This window comes from Oryctolagus cuniculus, chromosome 7, assembly GCF_964237555.1.
Source record: "Oryctolagus cuniculus chromosome 7, mOryCun1.1, whole genome shotgun sequence".
NCBI lineage: Eukaryota > Metazoa > Chordata > Mammalia > Lagomorpha > Leporidae > Oryctolagus > Oryctolagus cuniculus.
The window spans coordinates 93914800-93927011 of NC_091438.1; the positions used below are offsets into that span (position 1 = coordinate 93914800).

Here is a 12212-nt window from a genome sequence, read left to right on the forward strand (position 1 = left end):
AATATTTGAGAGAATCAATGAATGAATGCAAAAGAGATGACAGGAAAACTATCAAATCTAAAATCAGCCCAAATAAGACTCAACATTGATATCTACAAAAGGAGAGATAATGATGTGAATGCACTAAGTAACAGAAATTAAACTGGGTACAGGTACTATGGCACAGTGAGGTTGAGATGCCTGCATCCCATATCGGAATGCTGGTTTCAGTTCCAGTTACTCTGTTTTGATCTTCTCTTATTTATTTATTTATTATTTGCATGCATTTTACAAATACAACTTTAGGAACATAGTAATTCTTCCCACCATACCTGCCCTCCCACCCACACACCTACCCTTCCTCCTCTTCCTCTGTTCCCAGTCTTGTTTTTTACTAAGATCTATTTTCATTTAACTTTATATACAGAAGATTAACTCTATTCTAGGTAAACAGTTCAACACTTTGTATAAGGAAGAAAGAGAAAAAGAAATGTTCCTCAATAGTCCAGACAAAGGCTGTTCAAAATCATTGCATCTCAAAAGTAATTTCGCTTTTTTTTTAAGAAACTTAATTATCTTTAAAGAAGATTCCAAGAATGATACATATTTTGGGAGCACTTAGACATAACTATAACTTATGAGACATAAGAATGTTCTCCACTTAATAAATGAAAAAGAAGTAATTCTTTGAGAAAAGTTTTATTATTAAGTCTCATAATACAACTCTTTGAGGACAGAGGTCCTTCATTGGAAGTTAGTGTACAGTGACTCCTGTTGTTTATTTAATAATTAACACTCTTATGTATGATGTCAGCAATTACCCAAGGCTCTTGACATGAGCTACCTAGGCTATGGAAGCCTTTTGGATCCACAAACTCCGTCAGTATTTTGACAAGGTGATAGGCAAAGTGGAAGTTCTCTCCTTCTTTCAGAAGAAAGTACATCCTTCTTTGGTGGCCACTTCTTTCCACTGGGGTCTCACCCACAGAGGTCCTTCATGTAGAACAATTTTTGCCACAGTGTCTTGGTTTTCCATGCCTGAAATGTTCCCCTGGGCTTTTCAGCCAGACCAGAATGCCTTAAGGGCTGATTCTAAGGTCAGAGTACTACTTAAGGCAATTGTCATTCTATGAGTCATACTGTATGGACTGCTTCCCATGTTGGAGCAATCACTCCTTTTTAAATTCTATCTATTATTACCAAACACTCAGTACTATTTATATTTGATCTCCTTCTAATACATCTTGGGAGGTAGGAGATGATGGCTCAGGTGCTTGTGCCCTTGCTATCTATGTGGGAGACCCACATAGAGTTCCTGTCTCCTAGTTTTGGCCTGGCTCAGTCCTAGCTGTTGTGGGCATTTGGCGAGTGAAACACCAGATGGAAGCATTCTTTCTCTTTCTCTCTCACTCTGTCTTTCAAGTAGGTGAAAACAGATTAATAAACAAACTTTAAAAAAAAAAAAAGACAATAAAAGGAGGTAGGTTTATGCTAAACCAAATATCATGAACAACCAGAGTGCTGGGACTTTAGCAAGTTGCTTTCCTAAGCCAATGAATATGGAAATCATAGGAGCAGTCTTGGCCTCCTCACCAACTCTACCCACTCTTTCTTCTTCTTTTTTTTTTTTTTTTAGAGTTATTTATTTTACTAGAAAGTCAGAGTTACAGAGAGGCAGAGGCAGGGGCAGAGAGAGAGAGGTGTTTTCCATCCATTGGTTTACTCCCCAAATGGCCACAATAGCTGGAGCTGGGCTGATCCAAAGCCAGGAGCCAGGAGCTTCTTCTAAGTCTCCTACATGGGTGCAGGGGCACGAGGGCTTGGATCATTTTCTACTGCTTTTTCAGGCCAGAGCAGAGAGCTAGAACAGAAGTTGAACAGCTAAGACTTAAATGGTGCCCATAAGGGAAGCCAGCTCTGCAGGCAGCAGCTTTACTCGCTATGCCACAGCACCGGCTCCTCTACCTGCTCTTTCATGGAAAGACACAAAAGATAATAGGAACACCTGGGACTCTGGCTCCAAACCAAGTGGAGTGGGGAGGCAAAAGAACAGAATTCAACTATTTACTGTCAACCTCCAGGGTTTCCTATAACTTCTCAAATGGAAAGGGAGTTCAACTATTCAAGAGAACCTAGGAGGGGCAGATATTTGGAAAAGCGGTTAAGACACCACTTGGGACACCTCCATCCCATATTGGAATGCCTGAGTTTGAATCCTGTTTCTGTTTCCAATTCCAGTTTCACAACAATTTAAAGTCCAGGTTCCCAACACTAAGTCCAGCAGACTTTCCATCTTATGCTTCAGACTTGCCTGGATACTTAGATCAAGGGACCACATACCCAAATGTCTAGGTCACATAAAGTAAAGGTAATGTAAGGTAATATTATGCAATGTAAATAACAGGTAATGCAAATGAGTATGACAAGTTACAAAACAGTAAGGAATGGTGCAGACCGTGTCAAAAGGAGAGTCTATGTCCCATCTGTGGGGCAGCCACAACTTGCTTAGTTCAGGGTATCCTTGCCATGCAGAAATGTGCCCAGATCTTCCAGTTTTTCAAGAGAGGACGTAAAACCACATTTTAATATAAAATGCACCAGCTCTAAACACGTCTCTAGCTAGTTTGTGGTACCTCATCTAAATGAACAGACAGCAATGAGAAATTGAAAAGTGGCAAAAAGAAGGTCCATTAAAAAAAAAAAAAAAAAAAAGGCGGGATGGGCCAGCGCTGTGGCGCAGTGGGTTAGCCCTCTGCCTGCGGCGCTGGCATCCCATATGGGCACCAGTTCTAGTCCCGGCTGCTCCTCTTCCAATCCAGCTCTCTGCTGTGGCCTGGGATAGCAGTAGGAGATGGCCCAAGTCCTTGGGCCCTTGTACCCACATGGGAGACTGGGAAGAAGCTCCTGGCTCCTGGCTTTGGATCGGCGCAGTTCTGGCTGTTGCAACCATTTGGTGAGTGAACCGGCAAACAGAAGACCTTTCTCTCTCTCTCTCCTTCTATCTGTCTGTAACTCTACCTCTCAAATAAATAAATAAAATATTTTTTTAAAAAAAGAGGGAGGCAGAGTCAAAGAGAAAGAAAGGAAGGGAAGAGGCACAGGTAGCAAAGTGGGCAGCAAATCTCATCAACCTCAAAGCCCAGCCTGGTCTGCCCCAATCTCCTCATCTTCAATCTGAGAGCGAAAAGCAAGAGATGACAAGAAGGAAAATGGAAGAGAGAGAATTATCTGTTGAGCACTTACTAGATGCAGACACTGCGTGGGATGCTTTCACATTCAATGTTTTGCTGAGATTGGGACCACGCAAGGAGAAAAACCCTGTACATGGGGAGAGTTCTAGAGTGGAATATATCAACATACTAACAGTAGGGATATCAGGTTACGAAAACTTCCACATTATTTATAACCACAAATATAATAAGATTGCATTAACTCAAAATACAAAGCATGGAACTGGCATTGTGCGTTGTGACATAGCAGGTTAAGGCACCACCTGCAACACCAATATCCTATATGAGTGCCAGTTTGAGTCCCAGCTGCTCTATTTCTAATCCAGCTCCCTGCTAAGTTGCCTGGGAAAAGCAGGGGAAGACAACCCGACAGCTGGGGCCCTGCACCCATGTGGGAGATCTGGAAGAAGCTCCTCACTTAGGGCTTTGTCCTGGCCCAGCCCTGGCCATTGTGGCCATCTAGGGAGTAAACCAGTGGATGAAAGATCTGTCTCTCCCTCTCTCTCTGTCACTCCGCCTTTCAAATAAATAAATCTTTTTTTTTTTTTTTTTTTTTTTTTTTTTTTTTTTTTTTTACAGGCAGAGTGGACAGTGAGAGAGAGAGACAGAGAGAAAGGTCTTCCTTTGCCGTTGGTTCACCCTCCAATGGCCGCCGCTGCAGCCGGCGCACCGCGCTGATCCTGGCAGGAGCCAGGAGACAAGTGCTTTTTCCTGGTCTCCCATGGGGTGCAGGGCCCAAGCACCTGGGCCATCCTCCACTGCACTCCCTGGCCATAGCAGAGAGCTGGCCTGGAAGAGGGGCAACCGGGACAGAATCCGGCGCCCCAACCGGGACTAGAACCCGGTGTGCCGGCGCCGCAAGGTGGAGGATTAGCCTATTGAGCCACGGCGCCGGCCTAAATCTTTTTTTTTTTAAATAGAATACAAATCACTACTAACAGTTAAGATTTCTGGGTAAAAATCTACCCAGCTTAGAGTAGAGAAAGTATACTACATTAAAACACACACACAGCCAGCGCCGCAGCTTACTTGGCTAATCCTCCGCCTGCAGCTCCTGCACACCGGGTTCTAGTCCCGGTCGGGGCGCCAGATTCTGTCCCGGTTGCCCCTCTTCCAGTACAGCTCTCTGCTGTGGCCCGGGAGTGCAGTGGAGGATGGCCCAAGTCCTTGGGCCCTGCACCCACATGGTCGCTCACCGGCTGCAGCGGCCACTGGGGGGTGAACCAACGGTAAAGGAAGATCTCTCTCTCTCTCTCTCTCTCTCTCTCTCTCACAGTCCACTCTGCCTGTCAAACACACACACACACACACACACACACACACAACTATGCACTGAATATTTAAATGGAAAAAGAAAATGTAACAATTTCAATAATATGTAACTATGTAATTACAAAACCAGAAGAAAGAGTGCATGCGGGCCTGTGTTATGATGCAGCAAGTAAAGCCACTGCCTGCCTCGAAGTATGGGAGTTCAAGTCCCAGCTGCTCTATTTCTGATACATCTCCCTGCTAATGTGTGGCTTACACAGTTATAAAAGAGATTCAAAGTTTTCTTTTTTGTAAAACCTTTCAGATATCTGCCCATCTGATATATATGTTTACATACTCATTGTATAATTCTCATCTTTTTATTGAAATAATACCTCTTTTTCCCCTTTAGGGTATTTCAAAGATAACAGGTTGATTTTTTTCTGCATAAATGAAGTTTGCCATTTCATGCCACTCCAGTTCTAAGTAATCTAAATTCCCAATTCATCTCTTCCCAATACACATACTTAGTTTTCAATCTGTTCACAAATGGAACTCTAACCTAGATATTCCAAGACAAATTTCAGGGGAAAAATACTGTTCAAAAACCTAGATAATGCATTCCTTTGTTGATGCTAAATATAGTCATCTCAAGATGACACACATTTTGACAATGATCAGCCTTACATGTTAAATCTTCAAAAATAGCACAGATTCCATTTAAAGGTGAGCAGGAAAAACTGATATTCACTACCATTTAAAATGGAATTAAATTTAAAACAAATCTTATATTAAAACTGCATTACATCAATAACTGTAATGAGAAAAGCCAGACCGGAAATAAGTTTGTGGTGGTTTTGACTAGGGCTCCAGTTGTTGCAGATAAAATTCAGAACTGCACATATTTTCTTCAAATTACTCCTCAAGAAAATCAGTAAAATTATAAAATATCTTCAAAAACAGGGTGCTAGTCGCTGTGAGGAAGAGTCTTGACCAGCTCTCCTGAATAATCAAAGATCACTTATACTAAACGCACCTTCTCCAAAACCTCCCCTCATTTGATTAATGATGCATTTGCCCTACAAGTACCCCAAAACTCTTAAGAATTTTATAGATAATGTGTATTTTGTGTTTTCTTTAACCGGTAAGAGGTTAACCTTAGGCGAGGGAACTATGTGACCCCCTCAGTCGTATGTGACTAAGATGATATAAATACCTCGGTTCACTTAATCACACTACCCAAGACATAGTTATGTCGTGACTCGCAGGCCAATGGCCTCCTGTTAGCTGAATTCATTAACAGAATTTAGCTGATGAATGAGGTCCCATTGCTTTATTCAGGGAACGAATTCCCTTTCTTAGGGTGGCTTCCTTCCTTGCTCTACCTACCTCTTTCCCAAGGACAGACATCTTGTTAGGACAAATCCTCATGCTATTTTTACCTTGTTATCTCTCCTCTCCTCTACTCTGTCTCTCCCCTGCCCCCAGCTCTTCGTCCCCACTGTGGCCGTCAATAAACGTAAAAAGAACATCTCAAAGTCGCAGCAGTAACCAACGAACTTCTCAAGTTGGTTATTTTTCTCCCAAGTACCACTAATGCCAGGAGTTGACAGCCCCAGGAGGGCCGGCCAGGAGTCTCCCCGCAGCGCGCGGAGGGGCGTGCTCGCCAGGCGGCCGCGCTGGGCTAGCGCCCACTCCCAGCCGGGGCCACTCCACCTCGCTGCCCACTGCGCCACAATCGCCCACTGGGAATTTGGTTCCAGCGGCTGCGGGATACGCGGCTCACTCTGTTCCTTCCACTCCCAGCCTCCACCAGGACCCTCCGATCCGGAATGATGTCTTACAAATAACGGGCACTGCGGGCGGGTACCCAGACCCGCGGCGGAGGCACTAGGTGGGGGACCACAGTGAACTTTCCCCGGTCGGCCCCCAAAGGTACACCGCGCCGAACTCCACTCCCTGCAACAGCGGACAAAACCCCCAGAGCTGAACCGACTAGGCTCAGGCGAAGCTGAAGCTGGGGCTCGGGGCAAGAAAGTCGCATCCAGAAGCCGGAGGCTGGCTAGCGAGGAGTGACGGCCAGGCAACCCCGCGCCCGCACCGCGCTAAGCCCGCAGGACGCGGCTCCGAGGGCCGGTCCCCGCGCAGCCCCGGCTGGAGGCGCCCGGCGCGCTCGGGCGCTGCGGCAGAGGCCGGCCGGGGGCCCGGGCGCCCTAGCACCTCTTTGCAGCCACCGCCCCCATCTCTGCCTAGGGACCCGACACTTCGGCGTCCGCCACCCCCATTCCGCGTTTCCCCAACCCCTCTTACCCGCCAGGAGCTGGCGACAAGCGGAGGTCCTCCGTGCGCGCAGAGAGCCAATGCGCGTCCTGCGCCTGGGTGTGGGTAGGGGTCTGCGCCGCGGCCGCTGCCACTGCTGCCCCCGCCGCTGCGAGCCCTCTGGCTGCCGCCGCCGCCGCCGTCTCCAGCAGCAAGTTTCCATAAAAGTCCTGGTGCGCAGCCCGCTCCCGCATTCCAGACGGGCCCAGCGCCGGCTGCAGCTGTTCCAAAACCCGAGGCCAGCTCCCCCACCCCCCACCCCCGCCCCAGCGCCCAGAGAGGGGTGGGGAGTCGAGGAGGACGGCAGGCCAAGGGGGCGGTGGCTGCCAACTTTCCGCCAGAACTTGCCTGTCGCCCGCCTGGGTGCCTGAGCTGACCCCCTAACCTTGCGCCGGGCCCCGCCTCCGGCAAGGCCCAGGGAAGGGAGGCTGTCTCCCCGGCGGAAAAGGAACGCCGCTGGGAGGGTCTCCAGGAGCAGGCTGGGCTGGTTCCCCTACCCGCTGGCCCTGGGACCCCCTCCTCTCGGCTACCCTAGTCCCTCCGACTTTCCAATCGAGAAGCCAAGCCGCTACGTGATTGTCTACCAAAGCCCTGACCTTTGGCCAACTTTTCCTTTATTAGCGACAGCGAGAAGCTGCAGTCCTGGAACATTTCACCTATCGCTCCGCTTTTCTTAGCTCTGGGCTTTAACTCCAAAGAGAATTGCAAATACAGAGGGAAAAAAGAAATTGATGGAGGAGGAGGAATAAAAGATTCATATGTGTGTGTCATTTTGTTAATTTTTCACCTTTCCTTAATTGAAGGCGAATCATCTCTGGTCTTCCTAAAGGCAGCTGTGTCGGACCCACCAGGCAACACTAGATTCACCCCTGAAATGCTCACCCAGAGGCAGCTCCTTTCTTGGGGGAGATCGTCGATTCTTCACACACCGGGCATCCAGCCGCAGGCCCAGGACAGAAAGCGGTGACAGGTTACATGCCAGGGCCTTTTGCTGGTTCCCAGCCCCATCTCCCCCGCATTTACTCAGGGGGGAATGCTCTTTGACGATGGGTACGTTGTTCATGCCTCAATTACAGACAGGTCCTAACTCGGTAATTAAAACAGGTGTTTAATGCACTGTGGCTGATCCGGCTTGCTCCCTTGCTCCTGTAATACCCTCACCTTGGCCACCTTCAGTCCAGGGAACTATCCGTGGTCATTCTGGCCGCAGGGACTCTGTGAAGTCATTCCTGCTTCATGAAATCCTCTTGCCCCCATTCATCACCTAAATTCAACACTTCCTTTGGATCTCCACTTCAGTGCTGCTTCCCGGGAGAAGACTTCCTTCCTTACCAACCCAATCTACAAAGAGTATAAGCTCTCATTCCGGCCACTTCCTCCCTAGATTTACCAATTTATAATTATGTATTCTTGTTTTGACTGAAGGAGCCAAGTAGAAGCTTCTGGTTTTTTAAATTTTGATCCAACAGATTAAAACAAAGCTCTCCCTTCTCCCTATAAAATACTTAAACTACAGCATCCAAGGCCTACTTATTCTCCCACCAATTCATCATTTATTCAACAAATAATCAGTTCTAGATACTGAGAAAACAGAAACAAAACAACTAAAAATCCCTGCCATCATGAAACACACACACATTCTAGTGGAAGAAGGCAGACAATCAGCAAATAAATGAATTATGGAGTCCTTAGATAGAGACATGAAATATGGATAAAGCCGGAACCCAGAAGGTGGGAATGCAGGCCACTGCCTGTGTGGATCTAATTTTAGACAGAGTGGCTGGGGAAGGTCTCAGGAGAGAGAGAGTCCTGAAGAAAGTGAGGCAATGAGCTAAGCACATCTCTAAGGGAAGAGTGGTCCTGGCAGAGGTACCAGGGTCCAGACCAGGATCTAGGAAGAACAAGCAAGCTTGGGTGGGTGCCACCCAGCATGGTAGAGATGCAACAGGTGAGGTGTGGCAGGGAACAGACTATGTAGTACACAGTGCTGTAGCATAGCAGGTAAAGCTGCTGCCTGCAGTGCCAGCGTCCCATATGTGTTTGAATCCCAGCTGCTCCACTTCCGATCCAGCTCCCTGCTATGACCTGAGAAAGCAGTAGAAGATGGTCCAAATCCTTGGGCCCCTGCCCCTGTGTGGGATACCCTGAAGAGGCTTCTGGCTCCTGGCTTTGGATTGGCTCAGCTCTGGCCGTTGCAGCCATTTGGGAAGTGAACCAACGGATGGAAGACCTTTCTCTCTGTCTCTGCCTGTCACTGTCTATAACTATACCTCTCAGATAAATAAATAAAATATTTAAAGAAAATTATTTAGGGGCCTGGGCTGTGACATAGCAGATTAAGCCTCCGACTGTGGCACCAGTATCCCATATGGGTGCCGGTTCAAGTCCAGGCTGCTCCACTTCTGATCCAGCTCCCTGCTAATGTGCCTGGGAAATGCAGAGTTAGAGAGAGAGAGGGACAGAGTGTCCAAGAGAGATATTCCATCTGCTGGTTCACTCCCTAAATGGCCACAGTGGTTGGAGCTGGGCCAAACCGAAGCCAGAAGCCAGAAGATTCTTCCAGGTCTCCCACATGGCTGTAGGGGCCCAAGCACTTGGGCCATCCTCCCCTGCTTTCCCAAGTGCATCAGCAGGGAGCTGGATCAGAATTGGAGCAAAGGCACCAAGATGGAGGAATAGGGAGGGGGCTTATTGCTCTATTCTAGGGGAAGATAGTTAAAAAACCGTGGAGAGAGTGCAATCTCAGGGAAGAGTTAGGAAGAAAACGGCAGAGGAAACTCCACACAAATTAGAGGGACACTGTGGATCTACGTGGAGGGTGTGGATGCACACAACTCAGGACTCCAGCAGCTGAGAGCCTCAGCACCAGCTTTAGAGAGTCAGGTGAGACCAGACTGCAGCAGTCCAAGCCACTGGTGATAAAGCTGTGAGAAGAGCCCTTGGCATCAGTCTGGCTTGGAGCTCTGTGGGGGACAGTATACCTGCCAACCTAGAGGGAAAAAAAGAGGGGTACATTTCTCTCTCCCTGACCACCTGGCACCAGCATCCTGTGACTAGCTCAAAGGGGGCAGGCACCTTTTTTGACATCCTTAACAGGTACATCAGCTTGTGTCCATGCACCCAGCAACCAGCGGAGAGGAGATGCCTGAGTCTGGCTAGGAAAATTGACAGGGGACTAGGTGCTCAAAACTGCGGGAGCCTTGTGTGCTGGGACTGTGAAAACACTGTGGCAAGGTGCAAGGTGCAAGGTGTGGCTGGGTCTTCGGGCAGTCACGGTGGCAGCTCCACATGCTCAGAGAGCCCTGATTCCCTAGTGAGGGTCGTTGCTGCAAGAGCTGTGCTCACACCGAGGACTGCATGGATCCTTTGTGTGGTTCTTGTGCCAGTGTGGATGAATATTGTATAGCACCCAGGCACTGGTCTCCTTGGAGGGGAGGAGGTAAGCATGAGACTATGTTAACAGAGCTGAACAACTTCCTCTTGATTAGAAGAGGGGGGGGGAGAGAGAGAGAGAGAGAGAGAGAGAGAATTTATCACACCCAATTTGGGAGTCACCTTGGACACTCCCCTCACCCTAGAGCACTGAACAGAGCTACATGACCACACCCAGCACACGCCTCAGAGAACTCACTGAAAGAGCAGACACTCCACTAATCCACAGAGGCACAGTCCAAAGATAAAAGCCATCACACGGGGGAAAATAAACCAACAAGTATTTCCATAAATGCAGCAACCCAACAAACAAGAATAAGGAAGACAACATGATGCCCCCAAAGGAACACAACAATACTGCAATACTAGGATGTGAAAATGAAGAGATTGAAGAAATGCCAGAAATGGAATTCAAAAACTTGATCAGGCCGGTGCCACGGCTCACTAGGCTAATCCTCCGCCTTGCGGCGCCGGCACACCGGGTTCTAGTTCCAGTTGGGGCGCCGGATTCTGTCCCGGTTGCCCCTCTTCCAGGCCAGCTCTCTGCTGTGGCCAGGGAGTGCAGTGGAGGATGGCCCAAGTGCTTGGGCCCTGCACCCCATGGGAGACCAGAAAAAGCACCTGGCTCCTGGCTCCTGCCATCGGATCAGCGCGGTGCACCGGCCACAGCGCACCGGCCGCGGCGGCCATTGGAGGGTGAACCAACAGCAAAGGAAGACCTTTCTCTCTGTCTCTCTCTCTCACTGTCCACTCTGCCTGTCAAAAAAAAAAAAAAAAAAAAAAAAAAAAAAAAAACTTGATCATAGGATTACTTAGAAATAATCAGAAGCAAATCCACGTATTAAAGAAATTTGTAAAGGACATGAAAGAAAATTTTTCTCATGAAGTTGAGATTTTAAAGAGAAATCAAAACAAAATACTGGAAATGAAGAATTCAATAGAACAAATGAAAAATGTGGCAAAAAGCCTTAACAACAGACTCAGTGAGGCAGAAGAAAGAATATCTGAGTTGGAAGACAAATCTGAAAATTTTACAGTCAGACCAAAAAAAAAAAAAAAAAAGAAGAAGAAGAAGAAGAAGAAATTAGGAAACTAAAAAAACAGTGTTAGAGATTTACAAGATGACCCAAAATACTGGTCTTAGGAAGGAGTTCCTGAAGGTGTGGAAAGAGAGAATGGATTAGAAGGCCTTTTTAGTGAAATAATTGCAGAAAACTTCCTTAATTTGGAGAAAGAGACATCCAAGTACAGGAAGCACATAGAATTCCTAATATACATGACTAGAAAAGATCTTCACCACGACACATTGTAGTCAAACTCTCCACAGTAAAACAAAGATTCTAAAATGTGCATGAGAGAAGTGTTAGACTACTTTCAGAAGATCTCTAATTAGAATCACAGCTGACTTCTCATGAGAAACCCTACAGGCTAGGGGAGAATGGTGAGGTATACTCCAAATTCTCAGAGAAAAAAATTGTCAATCCAGAATACCATACCCTGCAAAGCTCTCATTTATGAATGAAGTTGAATGAAGACCTTCCACAACAAACAGAAATTGAAAGAATTTGTCACTGCTAGGCCAGCCTTACAAAAGATGCTTAAGGATGTGCTACACACATAAACACAGAAACATGGTCATCACTATGAAAGAAGATGAAGGCAGGAAATCTCCCAGTAAAAGTACAAAGGAAATCGAAAGTAAACAATAGGAATATTTATGGAAAAATGGCAAGGCAAAGTTGTTATTTATCAGTAGTCACCTTGAATATAAATGATCTCAAATCTCCAGTTAAAAGATACAAACTGGCTGAATGGAAAACAAAACAAAACCCATCTATTTGCTGCCTACAAGAAACACATCTCACCAATGAAGATGCATGCAGACTGAAAGTGAAAGGATGTAAAAAGATATTACATGCTAACAAAAACAAAAAAAGAGCTGATATAGCCATCCTAATATCAGACAAAATAGACTTTAATACAAAAACTGTTAAGAGACAA

General features: G+C 46.8%; 1 protein-coding gene across 6 annotated transcripts in view; it reads right to left on the reverse strand.

The window, feature by feature from the left end:
* The window catches only part of NEXN (nexilin F-actin binding protein), a 58979-nt gene extending 51506 nt beyond the window's left edge, over window positions 1-7473 (reverse strand). For 3 of the 6 annotated variants that reach the window (XM_008265033.4, XM_008265032.4, XM_002715905.5), the window contains exon 1: window positions 6771-7473. In XM_008265033.4, coding sequence (XP_008263255.1) covers window positions 6771-6973 — 203 coding nt within the window. In that variant the 5' untranslated portion in view covers window positions 6974-7473. The remainder of the gene's footprint in view (window positions 1-6770) is intronic. The other 3 variants (XM_070078196.1, XM_008265034.4, XM_008265035.4) reach the window with 1 other exon arrangement.
* Window positions 7474-12212: the final 4739 nt, after the last annotated feature.